Source organism: Manacus vitellinus, unplaced genomic scaffold (assembly GCF_001715985.3).
Source record: "Manacus vitellinus isolate BGI_N305 unplaced genomic scaffold, ASM171598v3 scaffold_25_pilon, whole genome shotgun sequence".
Classification (NCBI taxonomy): Eukaryota; Metazoa; Chordata; class Aves; order Passeriformes; family Pipridae; genus Manacus; species Manacus vitellinus.
In genome coordinates, this window is record NW_021939882.1 from 442320 (window position 1) to 468492 (window position 26173).

At 52.5% G+C, this 26173-nt stretch overlaps 1 protein-coding gene across 2 annotated transcripts; it reads right to left on the reverse strand.

Moving 5' to 3' along the window:
- Window positions 1–9992: 9992 nt before the first annotated feature.
- On the reverse strand, window positions 9993–24344 carry LOC103764912 (LON peptidase N-terminal domain and RING finger protein 1). Of its 2 annotated transcripts, none has more exons than XM_029960293.1 (12): window positions 24259–24344; window positions 20566–20684; window positions 20016–20138; window positions 19657–19788; window positions 18839–18959; window positions 17962–18055; window positions 16262–16376; window positions 15491–15612; window positions 14947–15105; window positions 13627–13789; window positions 13395–13541; window positions 9993–12329 (listed from the first exon to the last, which is right to left on the reverse strand). In XM_029960293.1, the coding sequence occupies exons 1-12, from the start codon at window positions 24281–24283 to the stop codon at window positions 12132–12134; spliced, it is 1518 nt and encodes a 505-aa protein (XP_029816153.1). In that variant the 5' UTR covers window positions 24284–24344; the 3' UTR covers window positions 9993–12131. The 2 variants fall into 2 exon arrangements, with proteins under 2 accessions (XP_029816153.1, XP_029816154.1); XM_029960294.1 differs by lacking the exon at window positions 24259–24344 and adding an exon at window positions 22693–22717.
- Between the last annotated feature and the right edge of the window lie 1829 nt (window positions 24345–26173).

Genomic DNA, 26173 nt, shown 5'->3' on the forward strand with positions numbered 1-26173 from the left:
TTATTGCTGCCACAGGAATAGAAGGACCTGCACAGAGAAAAACAGCAGAAATATGGGTATACTTCAAGGTGTATGTTTCTATGGCTTTTCTATTGTCAGTATGTACCTGCTCCCATGGTCTGGGCTGCATCCTGCACCCTGCCTTGAACAGTGGGTCATGAGAGCTCTCCTTGCATCCCAACACCACTCACCTTTGGAAAGGGAAGTAAGGTGTCAAATCAAGAGCTGAACCCAGGGTTGAATCTGGGTCAAAAACTCCTGTCAGGGATCCAGTGAAACCCCCAGCCCTGGCAGCAGCTGCTGGGCAGACAAGCTCTATTCAGTCGAAGGATCCCCAAATCTCAGTGGAAAGCTCTGCTTGAGCATCCCTGGGACAATCTGAATGCATCATCCTGCTCCCAGCAAAACCCTGGAGACTCTCAGACTGGGAAAAGGCACAGGGGCAGGAACACAGCACAGCAGGACCCCATGCCCCTGCAAACCCACACGTGCAAGCCCAGACCTGAGACAGCCCAGGCTCCCCATGAGCACCCGTGAAATCGAAGCTCAGTCTAGCACCAACCCAGCAGCCCGGCCAGCCTGAGCCTGCTCAGCAGCGGGATCTTTTCCATCACATAAGAAAACATCTGCAGAAAACAGAGGAATGAGAGCTTTTCTCCAAGATATGTCATCTCCCTTCTCCACCTTCAGCTCAGTGTTAGTGTGGAGCTGCCGGGGGACTCTGGGAAATGTAAAATCATTGCAGCTTTCACATTGTTTAATATTCCTCATCGATTAGTTTCTGTCTCCCTGGAGGCAAGTGAATTTGACTTAGAGCCAGAGTTCAGCAGTACCCAGTGCTGTGGGTGGTATTGAGCTTGAGAGAGAGAGAGAGAGCTGACAAAACAAAATGCAGCAAATTACTTTCAAAAATAAGGACAAGAAAACTAATGTCTTTCAGAATTGATGTTTTTTCCTGACCTGGACTAAAATCTCAGTACCGTTTGCATAAAGCTTTAACTCACGGAGACAATCAAACATTGACAGTTTATTTCAGCTCCAAACCATGGATCTCATTGGTTGCAACTACAGAAATGTCATGTGGGCATGGTTTTCATTTTTTCTGCCAAGAAATGGCTGTATTTGCTGTGCCCACCCAAGAGGAGGCTTGTGGGTGCAGCAGCTATGTGTCCTCTCCAATCATCCGGGATGCCAGTGGCAGGATGCTTTGTGCCAGCTCCCCACCTCGCCCCTCTCCTGTCAACAGGACTTCCAAGTCTGCCCTGGAGCAGACAGAAAGAGGAAGAGCTGCCTGTTCAGTTGGCACACACAGAGCTGCTGTCAGGGAAAAGGCAGGCCAGCAGAAGCAGGGCACAGAGCTTGTGGCAGGCCAGTGTTCACTGAGACCTCGCAAGGATTTCCTGATTCTCCAGACCCAGACCATCTCTTCTCACAGAAATCCATCCCTGTGCCAAATGTCCTGAATGAAGCAGAGCTGCTGAGTAAGGAGGGGACCTGTCATTACAGCTTAATTGCCTTGAAGCTTGTTTTGAGGAACCATAGGCAGTAATCTCCCTTCTAATAAAATAGCCAAGAATAGCCATGTCTGGGCAGCTCTTGCTATTTGATTAATCTCAGCTCTGGCTTCCTTCTCCCAAAGCTTCTTCTACAAAACCCTGACTCGCCTCATTCACTGAGTCATCCACAGCACAGATCCCTCCACTCTCAGGCTGTTTCTTCAGGCTCATTATATTTTTAAAATCTGGGCTGCTTCTTTTCCTTCCCCTCTGTCCAGCCAAGTTTATGTTGGGATCTGCTTTACAAAGCCAGATTTTACACTGGCTGCCAGGAATCCCAGTAACAGCCTCCAAAGGGGATCTGGTGTTCCACACATCCCATGCCATGCTGGCCATGCCACAGCTTTGGACATTGGCAGAAGAGGAACCCCATTGCAGCAGTCAATGGGAGGAACACATCTCTCTCATCTGCCCAGTCGTTCCCTCCCTGACTCCAAGCTTTTGGGGACTCTGGCATTTTCAAACACATTACATCTCCCCAAACTGCCTCACTCCCACTCTCTCCAGCCAATGACCAACTGGTCATTTTTTTTTTGTTTTAAGGAGTTTATCCCATCCCATATCAGCTTAGGTGAGCTCACTATAATAATAGTAGTAGATAATGGAGAAATATTGAGTATTAAGTAATCACATCTTTATTTATTTATTTCTTGGTACAGCAGTGCACCTCTGGGCTCCCTTATCTTTTTGGGAGCACCTGGAACTGTGAAAGCTTTAAACTTGCAAATCCAAAGCTTAAATAGGGTAAATAGTTTTGCTTCAAACACTCCAGAATGGTAATTAAAAAAAAAAAAAAAAAAAGGGAAGAAAAATCATGCTCTATATTTGGTCTTTGGATTTGTTGGGTGTGCAGGAGAGGAAGGTTTAGGAAGTTTATGGATTTGTACAGGAGCTGAAAAGCTTCTGCCTGCTTAGCAGCCTTCATTGCATCACATGCAGAAAGGAGAGAGCTGCACAGCCTGTCTGTCCTTGCTGACCAGTCCTGCTGCGTGTGGACACTGGGCATGGATTTCCCCCAGTTCTACTCAATGCCTTTAAAAGTTGCCTTTTAGGCATCTCTTTTTGTATCTCAGAATAAAACTTGCCTTCCTCCCACTGCAGTTATTTGTGGGAGCTTTATAAAGTGCCCAGGAAGGAGAATCACTCCCCCCCTTCAGTCCTGGACCCTTCAAAATTCTCAAAAAATGATTGAATCATCTTCCTAGAAAAACAATAGTGATGTCAGCGTGTCTGAGTGATGCCAGCAGTGGTCACGGAGACAGCCGGGTAACTAAGCCCTGAAGGATCCCCGCGGGACTCTGCTCCAAAGGCGCCTGCAAGGGGCAGGGCGGGGAGCTGTGCCCTGCCAGCGGCGCCGGAGGTGACTGTCAGCCGAGGATGCTCCGCCAGCGCGGACTTCCATCCCGCCACTAAAGTGCTCTGACAGCCCACACCAGCTGAAGCCGGGTGTTTGCACTAACCTAACACGCTGCCCGCATCCCTCGCTGTGGAATTTTGCTCCAGCTGCACCGCCCGTGGCATTTCTGCTCTGCAGAACGTGCAGCGAGGGGCACTGGCAAAGGGGCTGTGACTTCGAGGCACTGCCTGGCCAGAGGGCTGAGGACAACTTAAGCCATTTCTCGGAGACAGACACAAAGGGGGACAGCCCAAACCCCATCTCTCTGATATAAATAAGTTTTCCAACCCATTGGGAGCACAACAGAACGACTTACCACTGCCTGGGGCTGTCCACCACAGGATGTCGTAACCCCTCTGTCTGAGCTGGGATCTAGGAACCGAGAAAGGGATTTTACCAGCATTTGGGATATGTCGTGCCTGACTCCTCAGTCTTTAACTTTTGACTAGGATCTTGTAAGCTGTTTGGGGTTGTAAAAAGGGTTTGTGCCACACAGTCCATCTTTTAGCTGTTTGCAGCAAAGCAGGGCACTGCAAGTAAGAAAAAGTGCCCCAGCAGCAATTCACTGACCCAGGAATAAAATTTGATGAGGAGGTGGCTCCTCCTGGCCACTTTTTCCATTTACACCACACTCCCCAAAGTCCATGGTGGTTGGTTGTGAACAGTGAGTAAATCTGCACAGAGGACAGAGATCAGGTGAACTTGAGTTTAATGTGAATAAGAAAATCCTGGTTTTTAAGGTATCTTCTGGAGTTCAAGAACAGTAAATGTACCAGTGATGTCAGATCCATTTCCCAGCTTTTCTTTGAGAAGAAATACAAGGATCCATGTGCTTTCCACAGGCTCAAAAGACAAGGAGCCAGACAGAGCTTCCAAACTAGTCATATTTATTGTCTTTCCAGTCTTGACTTTTACGGCACTCCCCAGTTTGAGCTCCTCGTTTTTCAGAGTTTGGGGCTAGCTGGCAGGTTTTCAGTTTCCATCAGTGGAGAAAAGAGGATGGATATCCCTGAGAGCGCCCAGAAGAGCCAGGGGAAGTCTGGAGGAGGGAGTGAGACAGCGGCATCTTTGCAGAGGGGAGAATGAAGAGGGACAGCTGCACCACAATACAGCCCTACTGCTGCTCTTCAGTAATCACCCAATTGAGCTGGTTTTCCCCCCTCTCTCCTTTTTCGCTATTAAGATTTATGGGAAGGAAGGTGCCCAGCTGCATCTGAGTGCAATAAACCTCTTGTGGCTGGTAAGAACCTATGAGCTATTCTTCCCGCTTGTTAGCAGTCAGGAAGATGGAAGGAAGTGGGAGGAATCCAGAGGGTGAAGTTTTCTAATGCCTCACTCTTCACTGCCGAACCCAGAGCTATTTATGGTGCAATTATCACCGCAGACAGACTCCTTTATCATCCAGCCAATATTCTGGGTAGAAATCCTATTGCAGCTCAGCCACTCCATACATCATCTGGGCGCAGGCAATGGCCAGGTGAAGAGGTTCTCTTGCAGAGAACATATCTGCCAGACTCTGCCAGTCCTTGGCATCCCTGCTCACCCTCTATTTATCGCCAGGGAGGAGGACGTGTCCTTCTGCCCTCCCAAAGTGCCCAGCACAGTGGGAGCAGGCGAGGACAGTGTAGGGCTGCTCTGCACAACAATGCCAACAGGGCCTTCCCACGGGAATCTGCTCCTGTTGACGCATGAGAGATGGTTTTTATTAGTAACACAAACAGCAACAAGTCTGCTGGACTGAGGATGGCTCAGGGCAGCAGTGGAGGGAGAGGGGTTACAGGGAAGTGACAGGAGGTGAGTTTTGAATCCCCTGTGGTTTCATAAATGAGCCACAAGACAGGAGAGGGGAGTGAAGCATCTTACCCCCTGGCCAGGTCTCTGAAGAGCAGTTCCCTGGGTCTCTGTGTATCCCCACAGCTCTGGGGCACCCTCCTCACCTCCTGACTGCCCCGTTGCCTGGGTCAGTGCTGCAAGCATCATCACTGAGGAGTCACCATGGGTGGGCAGCCCATTTGGATTTTCTTTTTTTCTCTTCTCAAAATTCCTTTTACTCTAGGGAGGAAACTGTACCATTCTCCTTAGTCTGTGCTGGAATCCCTCCTGAAGTTTGGTTGCTCTTCTCCGTGGGGCTAAAGGGTCTCTGAGCAAACTCCCACTCATCCCACTTATGTGGCTGGTTTGGGACAAGATCAGAGAGGACTGGCCCACGGACAACACCAGTGAAGCAAGGTTTCCTATTAAATACCTATCCTGAAAAAGACTGTGGTGTAGACTCTCTGGTGTCTAATAAGTGTTGAGCATCCCCTTCCCCTCCCCATTGGCAGATGCCTTTCTTTTCTCTCTTTCTCTGCCCATATTCACAGACCTTGCCAGGACCTCGATATATCTGGAAGTCTCTTCCCCTGTGTCAAACGTGGGTGGTACTGGGCAGCTGCCAGTGGGAACGAGCAGGAACACACGCAAGGCTGCTGAGTCACGTAGCCTAATTTTCCTGGAGAATTGGACTAAACTCCCACCCACGTCACTGTTTCCACTGCCAGGGCAGAGCTGAGCCCTGGTCTCTGCTCCATCATCTTCTCTTTATCTCTCGTTGCATAGAGCTGGGCTGCATTTATTAAGGGATGAGCCTCAATACTTGCAAGGAGTGAAATTCTTGAGGCGCAGGAGATAAAATAACCATCACTCACAGCGCCTGTTTACCTTCTAATTGTCACTGACTCCTGCCTTTTCACGTTCCTGGTGCTTGAAAAGGGAAGAATAGATCTAGGCAATGTAATTTTATACACCAAACATACTGGCTTAATTGCAATCCCCATAAGCCAGACACACAAAACTCTAAACAAATTCGATTAATTTATTTCAATTTGCACAAGTCTCCCTCTCAGACTGTAATTAATGGAGGGAAACAATTAAGGTAAACACAGCCCAGCTGAGAGAGCTGTCCTTGCTAAAAGTCACATTTTATTTTAATAATGCTGTATTTAGATAAGTTCCATGCTTTTAACAAGTTTCCCATTTCCTCAATGTTTAATCAGTCCAGTAAATATTTTGCCTGGGCTCAAAGGGTTTTCTGAAATCAGAAATCAGCAGGGAGAGCAGGAGGCAGGGAGAGACCAAATCACCACTGGGCACTCAGGATGAATGTGGCAGTGGGCAGAGATTCAGGCAAGGGGCCAGTATATATACATGTATATATGGTCCTATATAACATCCCTCTCTCCACACACCGAGATGCTCTCAGGGAGCACTGATGATAGGTTGCTTTGCCAAGGTTTGCTTCGGTTAGGTGGTGAAGAACTCACCAAGCAGGCAGAGCCCATCTCTCCCATTATCTGCAATAAACACTTGTCCCTTACAATCCTACACACTGGACAGCAGCTGATTGCTGTTCACTCAGAGTTTGACAGTCTCCAAGAGACCTGTTAGCACCAGCACTAGCTCTGTGATGCTCTGCCACCCACGGACATGGTGCCACCTGGACCCTGCCGTGGAAGGGGTTGGATGAAAGAGTGCTGGGGGAAATCCTGCACCCCCACCACATGCTCAGCCTCAGGTGTGTCGCTGTTGTGGGACTGGGGACACTGAGGGAGTTAATTCCTCCTCCAGGTGCTCCCTGGGGAGCTGAAAGGTGGCCCTGAATCAGGTGGTATGGGAGGGCTGGAGAGCAGCCCCTTGCTGCTGCCCCAAACCAGGGCTCTCTAGTTGCAGGTGTCACACTGCTGGTGTGATGTGGCTAAATGGGTTTGGAAAAGCTTTTGGAATAAGCCTGTCAATGTACATCTGTTTGCTAATGGTGTGAATTACCCATGGTCACGCTAAGGCAGCTCCACCTGATGCATCATCCCAGATATTCTGCTTGGATCTGGGCTTGGCTTCGCACAGTTCCCATGTGCAGCGCAGCCAGTGACACTTCAGTGCAGCAGGTCCAAAATGCCACTGCACAGGAGGCCCAGGCACTTGTCCAGCTGCCATTTGCTCTCTGCTCTGGGTCACCTTCAGCACATGCCCGTGACCACCCCGCTCTGCTTCGTGCAGGACAGGGAACAGGCAGCCTGGCCAGAGGAAGTGGCAGCACCATCGTGTGATCCCAAACATTACCATGGTGTGATTCTTGGGGTTGTCCTGTGCAGGGGCAGGAGCTGGACTCGATGTACCTTGTGGGTCCCTTCCAGTGCAGGATATTCTACATTTCAACAATTCTGTGGTTTACCCAGGTGAATAGGCAGGTCCCAATCCAACCGCTACAGCAGTGACTTTGAGTCACTTTTTTCATCACTTGTCATTTTTCCAGCTTTGAATACATCCCGTGGGCTAGTTTCTTGAAAGAGACGGCACATCTGTCTTCATTGCTTTCCTTTTCTTTCCTTTTTTTTTTTTTTTTGAAAAAGCAGGAACAATACAACCCCTCCTTCGTTGCACCAACTGGTATTGCTAAAGGGTGGAAAAAACTAGGTACTGGTTTTCTGCTTTTTCTTCCCACCTTTATTAGCTTTAACATGTACTGTGCTTCTCTTCCAGCACGAGCATACCTTGCTAGAGAAGATCTTAGCTCAAACAATCTAGTGTTGATTTTCCGCTCTCTCAAGTACCGGCTGGTCTAATTAGTTTGGAAATGCACCATTTGTTAAAGAAAGATGAGACACAGCCTGACACCTGCTGTATTAATTACTTGCCTCTTTTAGCTAATTGTTTGCCCACACTATTAGGTGAGGGAAGTTGTCACCCATGTCTCCTTTGGAAGGTGCCAAATAGGAAGGGAGGAAACGGTGCTGTTGGGGAAGAGGTCAGGTTTGGGGATGGTGGAATTGGGGCCAGTGCTAGTGCTGATTTCTGATTTACACCTCCCCAGGGATGTAAAAAACAGGTGCAGGAGACATCCTGGCATCCACAGAGTGGAGGCTGGATGGGATGGGAAGAGAATTCATTTGGAGAGTGGACTCCTGACTACCATGGACCTTGTTGGGTGACCCTGGGTAGCACATTGCCTCTTCCCACCCCAGTCCCTGCCTGTAAAATCCAGAGAGGATTATTACATAAAGCCAGAAATCATTGCTAGTTGTTGTGGGGATGCACAGGGGAGGAATGCAAAGCATGGAGGCACCTCCTGTGCTGCAGGTCTGGGTGGCTCATCTCCCCTTGGGCAGTGCCACTGAGGAGCCTACAGAGACAGACCCATCTCCTCATGGCTCTGGCTGCTGATTTGGGGCTGAAGCTGTCAACTGCACTGCCACCAAGGCTGGGGCAGAGAGGCAGGAGGTGTCTGTCACTGCCAGCTCAAGCCATGCTGAGCAGGACCAGATCCAGCCTCTCTGCAGGCTCGTGGCAGAGGATGAGGTGAAACAGGAGCCCTTGTCCTCTGTGTCCTCACAGACAGAGTGAAACTGTAGCAGCCTGGGACCTAAAGCTGTCCAAAATGGATCTTGAAGACTAGAGCTTCTCAAGGAGGAGAGTGGGGAGAGTGAGGTGGTTTGGTGGGAGCTAGTGATGATCCCAACATCCACCTCGCAGTCCCACCTGATGGTGAGGACATTGGGGTTCCCTCACTCCAGTAGGCATTTGTGGCAGGGTTGGAAGGGTGGCAGCATGGAAGTTGTCAGGTCTTTCTCAACTAGTCCCAACTAGATCCCAACTACTGAGTGAAACTACTGGTTATCCCAGTGGGGCTCAGAGATGCCTGTCTGACTTCAAAAGGCACTGTGGGACAGTTCTGTCCCAACTGTGTGCTGGGACAAGGGGTTGCTTCACCTCCTACCTCTGAGCTGAGGCCATGCCCAGCAGGATGGCTGGAAGAGGATGGGGAGCAGGACACCCCACAACTGCCCCAGTCCCCTGCCCCAGTCCCAGGATGGCAGACTGGCTGGAGTGGGGGGAGGATCCCCCAGCACAGACCTTGCATACTTGGAGAACTGAGGGTGGAGTCACAGTGACATCCTGCACCGGTGCCCAGCTTCACTTCTGTGCTGATGGATAGTTCAGGGCAGCCCAGCCGAGGCCAGGGCTGAGAGCAGGGCTGATTTTGGGGCTGGAGTGAGAGAAGCATAGCCAAGGCTCTGGCAGCAGCTGATGCTGCACAGCTCCTCCACTGTGCCTTCCTCCTCGCCTGCACTCAGCCTCCTCCTGACATCTAGTGGGAGCAGGGCAACACGGCAAAGGGACCCGGAGCCAGCTCCAGGCTCCCGGACACACAGGCACACACCAGCCGATGGCTGCCAGAGCCACCACAGAGCACAGCTGGGTTTCACCAGGGCACAGCTGCTTCTGTAGAGCATTGCTGGGGAGGAATTCAAGGTAAAATTCCTCATGGAGGCAGTTATTAATGGGCTGCCAGGGACCCTACTCTGAGGAATGGGAGCTTTTTAGGGTTATCCGCCATCTCAGACCACTTGAGCCCTCATCCTCTCTGCTGCTGCTTTTCCAGGTTCCCAGGGTGCACAGTAGAGCTGGGCAGAGGGAGTTCCCTTCTTACCCTTGGTTTTCGATGGCACCTTTGGGAAGCAGAGGGAAGAGGCAAGTGGGGAGCAAGAGACAGATGAGAGCTGTCCCAGCAGGACATTCCCTCTCCATCCAGGACCACCCTCTCATTTTAGAGCCTGTGCATATCTCCCTGGATCGTCTCTCATCCCTAATGCCAGCTGCCAAAAGCAAGCCTGCTCCCAGCTCCAAGCCCTCTGCCCACAGTTGTTGAGGCAGGACAGGGGCAGATGCTCTCCATAGCATTTCGGGGCCAGCCTCCAGAGTCATCCCACACTGGTCAGCATCTCTACCAGACTGCTCTCCCAGTTCCCATCCTTCCCCAAAGCCTTCAGCTGCACAGACAGGCAGGAGTTTGTCCATCCTGTCTTGTTTCACATATTTTCTGTGCACAAAACCACATCATTTTTCCCCCTGTTGCCACCTACCCTTGCTTCACCGTGTTCAGTGTCCACCTTGCTGTCTGCATGCCAGGAGGTCACCTTTCCCCGTGTCCCCAAATCTGGTAATGCCCAAGTATCTTTATCAATGAGCAGCTAAATGTTAAACACCAGCAACAAAACAACAACGACAAAAAAAGGTCTTTATTTCAATGACCAGAAAGAAAATTTAATCCCAAGAGCGAAGATACTAATACAAACCACAAAGCACTCCAAGCAAACTGGAGCAATTTGCAGGAATCCCTTCCCAGAGCAGCCAGGCAGATGTGTCTCTGGTCCCTGGCTCTTCCCCAGTGTGGACATAGTGCAGAATCACACTTCTCCCTGCATCCCCTCATGCCACCCCTTTGCTGGAGGGACCCTCAGGGAGCACTCACACCTGGGGAACAGGCAACTCAAGGGGTAGGTGAGGGGCTCAGAGTGGGGGTGTCACTGGGTGAGCTCCCATTGACCCTGCAGAAAAGAAAGGCACTTCTCAAACTTCAGTGTCATCCTGCTACCTGCATGCATCTGCCCTGGGACTGTGAGGAATCCGTTCATCACCTACCCCTGCCCATCCTAATCTGACATCCCAGGGATATGGCCCTTTGGGGTAGTCATGGTGCTCCACACACAGCAGCAAAGAGGGGCAGAATACATCTGAAAGGCAGAGGAACAAATGCAGCTCTGAGTTGTCCTCAGCTGTCCTGTGCTCACTATGGTTCATGGGGAGCAAGCCCTCAGCTCCCCCTGACTGTTGCTCCAGGGAGGCACTTTGATGGAGAGGAGGGACAGAGACTTCTCACTCCTGGAGAGAGCAGGAGAGGGAAAGGAGGTGGCCCTGGGCAGGGACTTCTCCGAGGCTATGTCCATAGCTGGGCTCAGTTATGCCCAAAGTCTCCCACCTCAGGCTCAGCACAGCAACACATAGTAAGTATCACAGCAGCCCCAGCCTGATTTTCTTTCCCATACACACGTCCAACACTCCTCTGAGGGGGTTGTGGAGCCTTTGAGAAAAGCAGGGATAAAATTCTAGAAGCAATGATAATCCAATGACTAAGTAGATGTTACTCCTAAATCAAACCCAAAGCCACTGAAAATTATGGATGGTAGACAAAAATCCCAAACCTCCAGAATATCCATGGACGAAAGTTGGGTCTGTCCAGATGGATAGTCTTTTCCCTGTGTTTAGACTCAAGCAGCAGCCAAGCACTTGATCCCTTGACAAGGGGCTCATAGCCTCAATCACCAATCCTATCCCCTCCCTGCCCCTCCAGAGATTTGGCTCCCTTTGACTTCACTCTGTGCTTTTTGGGGGATCCCAAACTATTCTGGGTCCCAAGTGCAAGGGTCCAGCCTCAGCTTAGATCCTGATTCTCTCCTGAGGGGGCAGAAAGTTCACAAGAAACACTGAATAGGGGAAAATTGCACTAGTCAAGGAGCAGAAAGTCTCAAAAAGACACTCAAACTCCCTCAGCTCCTTCCAGCCCCCAGGTCCGACCCTGTAGCCTGAACCCAGTCAGGCTTGGAACAGCAGCCTTTAGATAGAGGAAAAGCACCAATGCTGTCCTATTCCCCCCTCCCATGGCACTTCACAACGCTGGAGCCAGCAGTCAGGGAAATGGCTGGCAGTCTCCCAGGGAAAGGGGTTGGGGAGCTCAGCACAGCAAACACAGCACAGCACCAGGAAGAGTGGTGGGAAGGGGATGCCTGGACCCGGGCACATTCGAAGAGAGGGATCAACTCATCCTCCTGCCATGGTTAGGAGCAGGACCATGAGTTTCAGATTCTTTAATTTAACCTTTCTTCTTTTCAAATAGAAATCAGGCCAAAGGAAGCAGAGGCAGATCCATCAGCTCCCAGGGCTGCGGGAAGCTGTTGGTACTTCCCTGCCTCCCTAGTGCCACCTCTTCCAAGCATCTAAACCTGCTGCACGAAGCAGGACCAACTACCAAAACCCCTATGTTGTCCTTCAAAGTGAAAGAGCCAAAAACTGAAGCCATCCTGGCACTCAGTCCTCTGCCCTAAGGAGAATCCTCCTTAGTGAAGAAGCTGCTCAGCAAGTGATTTTGGCTCTGGAGTCACAACCCAGCTCTCCATCCCGGTATCCCCACTGGCAGTGGCACCAAGCACCTCAGAGAGGTGGCATGGACGGCACAGTGTCGCTGCCAGGGCAGCCCCAGCCCCGCCGAGCTGAGGTCACTTCAGGAGGAGGGGGGGGCTGTCAAACCACACACAAACCCATGAAGTGACACAGAGAACCCCTCGGGGCAGGGGTCGGGTGCGGGGTCAGACGTGGCCGCGGGGGCCGCGCTCGGGCAGCAGGGTCCGGGCGGGCGGCTGCTGCAGGAGGGCGGCCAGGATGCGCTGCAGCTGCGTGAGGCGGGCGCGCAGGGACGTGCAGGAGAAGAGGTTCAGCTGGTAGGACGGGTCGAGGGGCAGGATGGAGATGAGCCACCAGCACCACGTCGGGCCATCCGCCGAAGCCTGGTGGGGAGAGAGAGGGAGAGACCTCCACGTCAGGAGCTGCAAGGTAAAGGCATGGATGGGATCCCATCGCTGATGGGAAACGGTTGCTCTTAGCTTTGGCTAAGGTACTCCTCTGAACGGCCCTTTTGTCTGTCCAAGCTCAAGACTGCTGGACAAACTAATTTAATTTCCAGACAAGCATTCCCCAGGGAGTCTCCAGACACAGATGTAACTGCTAAAAAGTCTATATTATAGAGACAATGAAATATCTTGTGCATTTCCTTGTTTAGGGCAATGCTTTTTGTTAACATGGGACATATCCTGCATAATCAATGTTTATGGGGCATTGGCCTCCCAGAGGTGAGGTGCAGGCCAGGCAAGTGCAGTCACTGGGCACTGCTTTTGTAAACAGGCTCTTTTAAAATCCAAGTTGAAGTAAGAGGGAAAAGCTCAATTCAGCTGAAGGGGGGGGTGAGTCTTTTGTAATTCCTGAGCTCATCATTAACATGACTGGTGGCCAGGACAGTCCTAGCCTGGGACAAGCTAGCAAGAGCGTATTTGTAACAATCTGCTTTCTTGAAGGACTGAAAATTAAGTTCTGGGATTTTTTTTTCCTACAGAACCTGAATTTGTCACAGTAATGTAATAAGCAAACAGGATCCTGTCCTCTTAGCTCCTTGCCTCTGGCCAGCTACAGCTGTCTTAAAGGATCACAATGAGAAAGGAGACTGCAGACTCGCTGAGCTGAGGGGTTCACTTCTTTGCCCATTTCTATTTTTTCCAAAGTGTTTTCACAGCCAGGAAGTTCAGTTTCTTAGTTCTCATTTAGCAAAAGACTCTGGGAAAGATTTTAAAACTCAGTGCTCAGTTTCCATAAAGTAGCATTGAACAGTTTTACGAGAAAAGCCCTGCCACCCCTCTGAATGAGAGATGCTGTAACAGGGCAGGAAAACTGGATTTCTTTTGTCTATCTTGGGGGGAAGCCGAGTAAGGAAGCAGGGTGGTTAGTGCAGGAACAGCACTGCTTCAGAGGCTCTCTTGGTACCCTCTCTGTTTAGAGAATCCCCTCCCTCTGGGCATTACCTGGATGTCCTCTTCCTTCTCCGGCAGTGGCCCATGCTGCATCAAAATGTGCCTGGAGGTAAGGTCTCCGTGCTCACAGAACCGCTGAGCCAGGCGGTAGGTGCTCTCGTGCAGGCACTGCAGCTCCTGCAGCTCCTCCCCGGCCACCTGCATGGAGGGACAAGGGACACAGGAGTCCACAGGGAGGTTCTGTCCCACTGCAGCCCGGGATTTTGCTGGGCCCTGCCCTCACCTTCCTGTCCTCCAGGTACTCGATGTCGGCGGTGTGGTAGCCGTCCCTGTGCCCGCGGCTCAGCACCCGGAACCGCCGCCGGCCGATGGTGTCCACCAGGGACCTCCCGTCCGCCAGCAGCTCGATCTGCCGGATCTCCAGCATGCAGCCATAGTCAGCAAAACTGGGGGGAGACAGGGAGAGAAAAAAGGGCCTGAGCTGGGACACCAGTGACAAGGCCTGCTTGTCCTGAAGGTACCACCTCCAAAGGGGGGAAAGGCCCAAGTCTTGGAGGGGGCAAGTTCAGAGATTCACTCAAATCTGTTCACACAATCACAGAATGGGTAAGGTTGGAAGGGACCACAGTGGGTCATCTGGTCCAATCTCCCTGCTCAAATAGGGTCATCCCAGAGCACATGGCACACAATTGCATCCAGGTAGTTCTGAAATATCCCGAGGGAGGGAGACTCCACACCCTCTCTGAGCACTCTGTGCCAGTGCGTGGTCACCTGTACAGCACAGAAATTCTTCCTCATGTTCAGGCAGAACTTCCTCTGCATCAGTTTCTGCCTGTTGCCCCCTGTCCTATTGCTTGGCACTACTGAACTGTTGAGTAACCACTGACAGGGAACAGTGAGCACACTGCCTGTACTCCCTTGGATTTGCCATATACCAAAATTACTCAGCTCCTCACATTGCCCTGATGTCCAGTGGTTCTTATGACACCACCCCTTTTCAGTGACATCTTCCCAAAGCCCATAAAATGTTATCTATCTCATTTCACTTGAACAGGAGTGGAGCACGGAGAGGATGTGTTGTGTAAATACAGGTATTTTACAGAATACTTGGGTTAGATGCCTGGAGACCGAGCCCATCTGAGCTTTGGAGATGCCACCAGGAACACAGGGATGGTCAGCCTGCACCAAACAAAGGCCCATTTAACCCAGTGCCCTCTCAGAGGCTTGTTAATAGCAAAGTATGAGAAATATGGCAATTTTCAAGTGCTCACTAAGAGGATCTGGAGGTCACAGCCAGCAAACAGCTCAGAGATGTCCTGAGCCAGAAGCTGTTCCAAGAACGTTGTATTTAATGGCCATCACTGGCTCTGCACAGCTCCAGTGCTGGCCTCATTCCTTGCCTGGCTGGTGGTGATGCTGGGAGGCAGCAAGATCCCATTTCATGCTGTGTGGGGAACACAGCACCTTCCTGCTGCTTTTACCCATGAAGTGCCACAGGACAGGAAATATCATCAAACTACTCGGAATTTTAGATATTTGGGGCTGGGGCAGAGAGGGGCAAGTCAGCTGGGGCAGAGGGAAGCTGCCTTGCCCGGGAGCTCACCTTTTCCCATTCTCATATATGCACATGCCAAACCTCCTCGTGCCGGTCTCCTGGCACCGCCGGATCATGAGGCGGTAGCGAGGCTCGAAGACGTGCAGAGGGCAGGCGATGCCTGGGAAGGACATGGTGCATACGAAGATGGGGATGTTCTTGGTCAGGCTGAGGGACAGGAGGAGAAACCACTGTGACACCTTCCCAAGCAATTCCCATCCCAGTGCATCAGTTGCTTTCCCGAACTAGATGTGTCCTTTCCCCCAAGAAGTGATGGTCTGGCACAGAGCAACACTAAAGCTTCCACTTGGTTCCCCAGGAGCCCAAAGACTGATTCTGGCCACAAAACAGTTCTTTGCAAAGATGGTCCTCACCCCCAGGTGCCCCACGGGGCACGTCCACTCAAGCAGCACTGCTGTGATGTGGTCCTGGATGCGAGACAGACATTGCCTGAGCAGAACCAAGCCAAAGCAATGGTATGGGGTGTGGACAGCCCCTTCAGAGCCCCTCCCAGCCTCCACATACACACACATTGGAGCAGGTCCCTGCTTACTTGGAGAGCTCTGCCATCTCAGCCCGGTGCAGCTCCTGGCGCTCAGCCAGCTGTGCAGGGAAGGTGGCCAGCATGATGTCCTGCAGCAGCACAGTGGGGCTATACCTTCCAGCCTTCAGGTACTAAAAGAAATTAGATCCAGAAATAGGTTGGAGAAGAGCAGGGGGGAAGCCCTGAGGCCCTGCTGGGCTCTGAAACACACTCACTTTTATTGTAGCTGAGCGTAATTTTAGATCGGAGAAAGTCAGGGATAAAAACCTATCAGGGGATGTTGAGCCATCTAACAGGATGGGATGTCAGCTCCACCGAGACCTCTGGACACAGCACAGATCCAGGGCCCGTCCCACACAGCATCCTGTCTCTGACAGTGATGCAGCCCTTGTATGACAACCTAATTTCCCTGATGGTCTCATCCGAATCCCTTTTCATTAAAGATTAAATCAAATCTCCAGGCTAGAAGGTTTTCCATCCATTTCCATTTTTTAAAAGTAATTAGCATTTGCCTCTCTCTCTCTCTCTCCCCCTCTCTCTCCCTCAGCCCTGTTTACAATCTCACTAAATCACTGTGGCATCTTGTGGAAATGAATCTCTTGGTCTTAATTATCAGCTGTCTGGTCATTCCCCTGTGAGTGGAGCTGACACTGCTGTGCCAGGGAGCTGCTAAAGTAGGAGCATTGCACCTTCCCACCCCAGTCCTGGGCATGCTGCCAGCAGCCAGAGCTGGTTCCCTGCTCTCCTGCGGGCTCCACCCCGTGGGACACATTCCCTCACCTCTCTCAGGCTCTGTTTGCAGAGGGGGCAGTTGGGCCGGTGGTCCAGGCAGCGTTCGAGGCACTCCTTGCAGAAGGTGTGGCCACATGGTGTTGTCACTGGCTCAAAGAACATCCTGCAAAGGATGATCAAAGTCAAAGGATTGCAGAGAGCAACAAAGGGAAAGGAGAACAGGTAAATCCAGCTGGGTGCACTCAAAGCTGTCGTTCCCCAGGCCTGGCTCAGCACCCTGCTTTGGACACACTGGCCCAGCTCAGCCCCATGGTGAAGGGGTCCCACAAAGCACTCAGTGATTGCAGAGGCTCAGGTAGAGCAGATCAGGGTGGGCAGACCCGTGGGCACAGCTTTTGGCTATCCCCAGCCTCATATCTGCTTCTTCCTTGAATCATCTTACTGTGAGCAAGAGATTTTGCTTCCAGTAGGAATAACACATTTCCCATGTCTCCTCCTACCATTTCAAGGCAGATTTGCTCCCTGCACCAGACTTTTGCACTGAGAACAGTGATGCTGTGGGGATGCAACACCATGGAAAGTGATCTCACACTGTGCCTTCCATCTCCTGGCAGCCCATGGCTCTGCAATTCACTTTCAGTAAAGCTGCACTGGCTGAGCTTTGCTCATAACTTCTCTTAATTAAACGTAAAGGTTTCTTATTGGCTTAGTCCTTTAATTAGAAGTCTGGGCTCAGACTGTCGGACTTGCTCAGGCCTGAGCACTGTTCCTCATCTCTCCATGGAGTCCCAGCAGACCCCATCAGTACACACATGGCACCCCTTGGTTCTGGTAGGGCTATGGTTCCCCAGACACCCACAGTGGTCTGTAATCCAAACAACAGCAACAGGAAAGCACCTCCTCCTCCTCTGCTCCAGGAGCAGAGCCAGCAACAAGCACTTGGGTTGCTCACAGGCAGCTGCACAATCAGAAATAAAATGGTGTCACGAAAGCTCTGTTCAGCACAGAGCCCTGACTCCTCCTCAACACTGTTCCTGCTCTCAGAAGAGACCTAAATTCACCTAATTCAGATCAGATCTCTCACACCCCTCCCATGTCATTCCCTCATGCCATGTCCAGATCTGGAAAAAGCTGTCATGCAGAAGACCTTGACCTACTTGCATGTCTGGCAGTGGAACACCAAGCCCTCTGCCAGTAGCCACTTGCACAACTGCTCCTGGGACACACCAGGAATAACAGCCTGGTTTCAGCATGCCCTGTGGCAGTGCAACACCCAGCCCTTTCCCAGCCCCAGCCAGCACACAGACACAGGCTCTACCCTGTCTCCTTTTCCACCTCCAGCAGGCACAGAGCTTGGACATGCTTCCCCTCTGGGTTTGCAATATCCCCATCATGGATAATATTTCCCTGGGAAAACACCTTCCTGTCCCAGCCTGCAGGTACAAAGGGCCACCACTGCTTTTGGTCTTAGACCCTGCTGAACATTCCCACCTCCACACCTGCCTCCCAAGGGATACAGACCTAATGATGCTGCACCCTGAGACAGGGTAATCTGAGCTCCTCCAGCCTGGCAGAGCATGGCATGCCCTGCCTTCCCCCTCTTATCTTTTATCTCCACTGAAACCTATGTCTCAGCAGTACTTGGGACTGAGTTTCCTATTAAGATGTGAAGAAAGATGCACATCAGCATAGAAAACCCAGCAGGTGGTAACTCTTCATCCTAAAAGCTCTCCTGACAGAGAACTCACCGTATGCAGAGGGAGCACTCCAAGTCAGATATGCTCAGCAGCTCCCCAAGGCACAGCTGGGGACACTTTGCTACTGCTGTTTCCTCTCCATTATCTAGTGGCAAAAGAGAAGGAAAGAGAAGACAACCCCCATTTCAATATAGAAAATCAATCTTTGTTTTCTAACCTTGTTCTGAGGCATAACTGCCACACAGAGTGCTCTCAAAGTGTCAAAGAAAACAAAACCATTAGGAAATGCAATATAAACCCCTCTATTAACCCACCCATGTTCACCCATAGCTGGTACATCAGTGGGTCTCATGGTACTTGTTAGAGGAAGGTGGTATCTCCTCCTTTTGCAGGCAGGGAAACTGAGGCACTGGGAGGTGAAGTGGCCTGAGAAGCTCCAGGATGGAAGCCTTTGGAGACCTGCCACGAGTCACCATCACTGCTTTATGTGAACCCAGGTACGTGGCAGCCACCTGGCTGGGTGCTGATGGCAAGTTAATGCCAATAGAGGTGCTGCTTCCCCAACCCATGACATGCCATGTCCCTCACACAGAATTTAATCTAAATTTCCACCAAAACCCACCTAAACCCATGGGAACCAAAGAAAGCCTCTCCCTGATACGGAACAAGGGATGTCTCGCTTTAGCCACCATCTAGAGCCAAGCTTGAGCCAGAAGTTTGGTATAAGTTCACCAGTTCAACACAAGAAGATTGGATGGATCCTCCTTACAGGCATGAGAAGCAGTGAAAGTGCTGGCCAGAGCTGCCCCATGGGACGTCTGCTCACTGAGCTGGAGCATAGTGAAAACACCAAGTTTTCGGTGCCAAAATGGATTTTAAACAAGCATTTTGCATGTGACAACATTCTGGTACCTTTGATAACACTCACCTACCAACTCCTGGCTCTGACTCTCTGCTGAAATCTCCAGTTCTTGCCGTTGTCCCAGCTGGGAAAGGCTGTGCTCAGACACAGCGTCCTCTCTGCCATCTGCTAGCTTTCCTTCCTGATCCTAGGCACAGCAAAGACGAAATGCAGCCCAAACCCTCTTGTACAAACCCTTTGAATGCACAGCCCCATCTGTCCCACCAAGCCCAATGGCACCAGGAGGCTTTTCAGTGTGTTGCTGTACATTAATATCTTGCATCTGCAGAACAGCAGGAGAGTGTGGCCTTCACACATTCCTGCTCATCTCATGGTTAAAACCTGGGTTCACTATGTCCAGACCTACTACCTGCTATTTGGTGTGTCTGAGCCCAGTTTCTTTGATTTTCCTCCTCTCTCCAAACCTGCTAAATTTGTCTATAAAAGGCAAAGAGTAAAATATGAGATTTCCTTAATAGCTGCTAATGACCTGAACTATTCTCGGATGTGGTCTTTAGATGAAAAAAATTAAAACTCACTTTTTTATTTTTATTTTTTTTCTCAGTGTAGTGTGACTTTGGTGTTTTAAATACAATGAGAGTCTAAAATATTTGTAGAACAAAACTGGGAGAGGAATTGAGAGAGAGCTTGCTCTGTTTCCTCAGTCCCCACAGCATCAGCTCTGATGGTATCTGCTCTCCCACCCTCCACTACCTGCAGATTCTCTCCCCAGTGCACAACCATATGCACAGCCTTCCCTTTCCCATCACTGGAAAACCCAAAATTCGGATGTCCCAGAAGGACATTAAGTTTCACCACAGACTCAGATCACTGCAGACTCTTACCTGAGCTTGTGTGAAAGATGATGGGAGCACAGGGCTCCCTCCATTGACCTGGGAACCAGCTGAGCTCAGGAGAGCATCACCCTGGTGTGCAGCAGCTGTGAGAGGCTGAGGAGCATTGTCTTCCATGAGGATCTGCAAGGAGAAAGCAGGGGTCAGGGGATGCTAGGAGAAGGAGGCAGGGAGGTAGGAGGACTGCCAGGCTCCCTCTTTCCCCAAAGCAGCTTCCTGCTTGCCACAGGGTATGTTTGGGTTACTTGTTTCACTGCTGGCCAAGCACTCAGCTCAGCCCTTCAGAGCACAAGGACATCTCCCTGTGTGATGTGAGGGCACTGGAACCCACCATGGTACATCTCACACACCTTCGCCATCTCTCTCCGAGCAGGGTGGAAATGGGGACTGAGTGTCAGGCAATGTTCCCACACCAGCAGGGCTTCAGCTCTCTGTCCCATCTCCAGAAGCACCTTCCCTTTCCTGAAGAAGGCCTGCAGAGCAGAAAAACCTGCAGTGACTATGAGACAGTGACCAGCTGAGTATGTGCCCTTTCAGTTCCCATGCGAGGCCCGAGGGAATCTCCCTCCAGCCTCCTCCCATCCCAAGCCAAAGCATCTGGACATGACCCTGCTCCCATGCTCAGACTTGCCTAATAAAACACAAGACTCTCCAAAATGCAGCAGTTGCAAAGCCAGGCTGACAGAGAGCTGGAATCAAGGACAGACATGGTGACAGACCTCTCCCACGAGAGCAACTCAGCACTTGCTGCCTGGATTGGCAACCTAATGGGTCTGTCAAGTATATTTCTGAGCAGAATGAATCCAGTGGCTAGGAGAATTCAGGAAAGATGGAAATTGGTCCCACACAGTAAGATTTGACTCCAAGTTTAGTCAGCTGATGGGTCTCTCCTCCACTCACCTCATGCTCTCCAGGCTCTGCCCTGCACACAGTGTCCAGGTCCTCCAGCGCCTGTGGATATTGCCCCAGTGCCACACATGCCTCTGCCCGGCACAGCCGCAGGGAGCTGGAGTCTGGGGCTGGAAAGAGAAATGTTGTCACTTGTGATGAGTCCGTGGTGAGGCAGCAGGGATGGATAAGGCTGGGGAGACACCCCCAAAGTGGGACAGTCCCTGCGCTGCTGCCTCACGCTGAGCACAGCCAGGTCCTGCAATGCTCTTCATCAGGAGTCACTGGCCTCATACGTCTCTGCAAGGAAGTTATTTCCCCTAAATATCTAATTTTAAACTGTTTGAGGCTCTTCCCTTTGTTTTTTCCCCCGTCTTCCCCAAACAGCCTCAGTGAAGAAGCCCCATCCCCACCATGCTGGGATCTGGGCTTTTATCCATCTTTTTGGGATGCAGCAGAAAGGTTCTACCATACATGTCTTCCCTATGGGGCTGCAGCCATGGGAGGCTCTGCAATGTGATTCACCCAGCAGAGCCACAATAACATGTTACCAAACAAGACTGCAGCTATGGATACCTGAATTCCCAAACCACCAGGGAGCCTCCTGGGCCTACGTGGCTGCCACTGCTCTCCCAGGGCAGAGGAGAAGCTGAGGGGGTGCAAGAATCTGCCTCCACTACATGACCTGGGGTTTCCAAGTATCACAGTGCTGGGTGCCCCACATGCTCCAGCCTGCTCCTAAGTAACTGGCAGTGAAATCCTCTTCTTTCCTGCCTTGGAAAACCCCATAAAGACCTTCCTTCCTATCAGCAGTGCCAGCAGGAGAAATGGGTTGGTGGATGTCAGGGAGAATGAGCAAGCAGCACCCCAAAAGCCCACAGTCATGGAGTATAGAGTAACCAGGTGTGGTAATGTTTGTGGGTTTAAACTGCAGAGATTTCCAGACCCACCCCATTATATCCTAGCTCATGGAGGTGACCTACATCCACTGCTCTGCTGGCTTTCCAGCTCAGGGAATGGGTCTGTGCATCCAGCCCTGCATTCCCCCAGCTCTGAGCATCAGGCTGCAGCTGCTGAGGGTTGGGGCTGGGGACTTGCTGGGAGCAGCCCTTCTGGGGAGGCCACCAGTGTCATGCAGGTCCCCTCATTGGCTCCCAGTTCCCCGTGAGATGATGGTAGGTCCAGCACAGGTAGCATTTGTGGTGGCCCTGCAGGATGCTAGCACTGAAGACAACCTTGTATCACAAATTAGGCACCATTTGCAGACACTGCTGCTGCATTTACTGTGGCAAAGTGGTGTGGGCAACTCTGCCTTGCATCTCTCAGGTTCAAGCTGGGTACATGGGCCTGGTTGGCAGCCGATCAGCGATCATCAGGAGACACCGCCGATGATGCCGCCTCCTGTGCTTCCAAACCTGGCAGCATTTCCTCCTGGCCTGGTTTAAACACAGTGCTGACACAGCTCTGCCAGCAAACTGCAGGTCGGGACTAGCAGCTCTGTGACAGCCAGGCACAGGAAATATCTGCCCACTTCCCTGCTCACCTCTGCTGCTCTGTGCCCAGGCACCCACTGACCTGCCCAGGCACCCACCACTTCTTATCACAGAGCAGAGGAAGCTCTGCCATGGCTATTTCCTCCTTGTCCCCCGTGCCCAGCATGGAGCACAGCCAGACTTTGCTCCTGGTTCCACCCTAACCCAGATAGCAGCAGAGAACCCAGGCACAGCCACTCCTGCACCAAGGCTGCCCTGGCCACACTGAGCTGCGCAGCAGAACAAAACCTGATCCCTCAGAGCTTGTTTTCATTTAAGATATTAGCTGAGACCTTAGGGCTCAAGTCAGTGGGAACTTTCTGCTCAGTACCCCGTCCCACAAGCACGCATCCAGAGACGAAATATCCCAGCCACTAACAACAGACAGGGATGAAGAAATGGGTACAAAGTCTAGAGGCTTATTTTCCATGTGGGCAAATCCAGTCGAACACTTGCACAGCAACAAAGTAACTGATTTGGAAAAAAATCCCCAGATGTGTAAAACGGAGCAAGGAAATCTGCATTTCTCTTCTGCTGCAGCTATTTTTGATCTATGATATCATTAGACACCAGGGCCATAAGCCAGCTGGCAGCTGGACAGACTCACCAGCCTCCATGCTCCAGGCATGTCAGAGGGCCTCCTGTGTTACGTGTTACAGTGCATTTTTCTGTTGTTCACTTAGAAAGAATGAAGATTAAAAGTTGACAGCTTATTTTCACCCAAGCAAAGAGAGCTGGTCTGCAGGCTGGGCTGAGCGGGGCACAGCAAACTGGCCCATCATGCAACACTGAACCACAAAAAAAACATTCCCGTGGGTCAAACATTTATCAGGGGTTCTGTTTGAAAGGGAAAGGGAGCCATAAGAAGTTGTGCAGCTGAACGCTGTCTGCAGGAGCTGTAAAACACATCCCGAAAGCACCACCCACGTGGCTGAGCCTGGCAGCACCAGCAAGCACAGGTTCACTGGAGCTGAGGCTGTGACTGCAATTTCCTTATTGCCCTAAGCCAGACTTTCCTGTCCTTCGGGGAACAGAACGTGCGGGGGAAAGCCAGGACAGAGGTTGCAATATTTCCTCTTTATACCCACAGAGGGTTTTTAAAAAGAGATTGGTACACCCCGGCCAGGCAAAAGCCTGGCAATAAGGCAAGCAGTACCAGAGAGCTGTGCACATGCTTTTGCGCTGAAGGACGGGTGTGCAGGGAGAGACGGATGCCTCTGGAGGTTGCATAAAAGGACCTGCTTTCTGCTGCCAACACCAGGATCGACCGGTCGGCTCAGCCCTTCGTTTCCAACCCTGAACCTCTGGCACTTGTCTCGCAGCAGGCGATGAATAAGAGCCTGAGCTGCGGGAGGAGAGCTGACTGCTGTCATAGAAACGCCGCGGAGAAAGGAAGTTCTGCCTCCGTTGCTCCAACCCCCTGCTCCAGAAGCATTGTATAACCCCTTTTATTTAAGTATTACTTTCCAAGAAATCCACTTACAGCCACAGATCACCCCCCCTCACCCTGGGCCCGATCTTGGCCCTGAAGGCAAATGTCTCGGCAGAGCCGGTTGCCAAAGGGGGCCAGGATGGGGGGCTGACCTGCACCATGGGGCTGGCACAGGAGCTCGGCCAAGGCTGTGTCCTCGCCGGGCTCTGGGGCAAGGACGTGTCCATCTCGGACTGGAAAAGTCCCAACCACTTTACATAATGCCCTCCACTCCCAGGCAGAGCTCTTCCTCTGACCCTGAAATATTGCCAGAAGGCAAGTTGTGAGTATCTGCTGCTCTTTCCCCTCCAGAAGCACGTGGCCGATGGGACACAGGCAGTGAGCCCCGACCACAGTCCTGGCAGCGGGACGAGCAGCGGGGCTTGCCTGGCAGCCCACCGCTCCCATCACCTCGGGACATGCACGGAAAAGGAAGAAATGCCCAGCAGCTGCACTCCCATCCCCATCCCCATCCCCACCAGCCCTGCCTTACAACACTTCCACCTTCCCAGGTCTTCCAGCTCTGGACTGTGCAGGCTCGGAGTGCAATGAGGTGCTGGGACACAGTGGCCTACATTGGTATCCACCTGCTCGAACAGCCCAGCCCGTGCATCCCCGTCTCTGCTGCTGGGTTGGCCCCTCGCACCCCGCACCCGCACCCCACCATCCGCACTCCAGCCCCTGAGCCCGGATGGTCCTTACCCAGCTCGACCCCTCTCTGCGCCATCCTCAGCGCCTCCCGCGCGTCCCCGGCGGGCCAGGCGGTCCCCGGGCGCGCTCCGCCAGCCCGGCCAGGAGCCGCTCCCGCTCCACGCACCGCTCCAGGAGCCCGCCAGCACCACGCTGCTCCTCGCCCGCCCCGACGCCCCGCAGCTCCAGCCGCTCCTGGCATAGCGGGCAGTGGGACAGCCCGGCCCCGCCGAGGCACGGGCTTGCAGAAGGAGTGACCGCAGGACACGGTCACCGGCTCCCAGAGGGAGCAGGAGGCAGGAGGGGCAGCGCAGCAGGTCCAGCCCCGCGCCCCCCGGCGCGGGGGCTGCGGGCCTGGGGGCCGGCTCATGGCAGCGCCGCAGCCGGGCAGGGCGAGCTGCCCTGTTAGGGCCGGCGCTGCCCGCACGCTCCGGCCGCCGCCGGGGCCCGCGCATTGCCCCGCCCCCGCCCCGCCCAGCTCAGCCCATCCTCCGCGGGCCCTCCGGAGCGGACCGGGCGGCCGGAGGACCCCCGGGCGGCCCGGCGGGGGAGCTGCCCGGGCGCCATTGGCCGCCGCCGCCCCGCCCCGCCGCGTTTTCGTAACGGAGCCGCGGTACCGGGGCCGAGGGGCGGCCCCGGGCGGGCCGTGTGCTCGTGTGCCCGTGCCCACCCCCGGCCGGGTTACGGCTGCGTTGGGGGGCTCCGGAGCAGCCGCGGTGCGGGGTACAAGCCGGGAGCTGGAGCTGAATGAAGCCTTGTGGGGGGCGGTGGAGAGCTCTGCACCAGCTGGGCACGGGGTCCCGGGGGGTCTGGGGCAATCTGGAGCAGGAGCAAGGTGCAGGGTGCTGCGAGGTGTTTTGGGGTGTCCTAGAGTGTGGCCAGGACACTTTGGAGCCACCCATGGTGCGGGCTGCCTGGGTAAATGGGGTGCTGTGGAGCAAGGCTGGGGCACGAGTCCTGGGGGATACAGGGTGCTCTGCGATGGGGACAGGAAGGTGGGATGCTCCAGAGCAGCTGGGCACAGGGTACCTGGGGTCCCTCAGCTGGCTGAGACTCTCCAGAGTGGGATTAGGGTGCTGGCTGTTGTGGTGCTCCAGAGAAGGGGGGGGCTGGTGAGGCTGCAGTGCATCAGGTGTCTCTTTGCAGACCCCTCCATGGAAACCCATCATCTCAGGATGTTTGGGGAGAGAAAGATGTCCCTCCAACATCTGAGGTGTCTCCCTCAGCTGTTCTGCTTATCCAGAATTGAATGAATTCAGACCCTGTATGGGGACAATCCCAGTCCCACTCACGGACCCCCAGGATGGGCTCAGTGTCCCAAGGGAGATGTATCTCACCACACAACCATACATCAAAAAGGTCAGCAGCTTTTGCATAGCAGGTGCTGAGAAAAACAACTGAAATCTGGCAACTGTGGAGCTTAGTAGATCAGACTTTATATAAGGATGATGCAAATTCCCCAAGGGCTCATTTGTGTGTCCCCACAAACAAGCCAAACCCATGCATGGAAGGGATGCTCAGGGAGGGGGATCACCAGCAGAACATGAGTACTAGTGAAACCCATGCCCCACTGAGGGAGTGGCTGGCAGAGGTTTGGGCTGTGGAGCAGGTTTTGTTTCAAAATCTACTGCAATTGCATTAAACAGCTCATGGGTGGCTTTAAAAACTCAACAACGAAGCATTTTATGTGCGCTTGGAAGGCTTTGCTGCTTTCTCCGTTATCTTTTCAAGTGATCCCTCCAGACTGGAGAAATCTCAGGTGATGTTTGGCAGCACAGCCCCAAAAACCTGAGTATGGCATTAGGGACAGTGATCACACTAGGACCGTTCGGGGTTTGTCTGGGACTCTGCCCTGGGGGGGGACATTTTCCATATTCCCCATCCATGGAATCAGTCTTTGGTTCCCCTCCAATACAGACCTTCCCCT

Coding starts and splice junctions, on each gene's coding strand:
- LOC103764912 (XM_029960293.1), bottom strand. CDS start 24,283: ATGGCGCAGAGAGGGGTCGAGCTGG. Junction 20,139..20,565: donor CAGAGCCTGGAGAGCATGAG/GTGAGTGGAGGA, acceptor TCTGCTCTGCAG/GCCTTCTTCAGGAAAGGGAA. Junction 19,789..20,015: donor CTCGGAGAGAGATGGCGAAG/GTGTGTGAGATG, acceptor TTCTCCTTGCAG/ATCCTCATGGAAGACAATGC.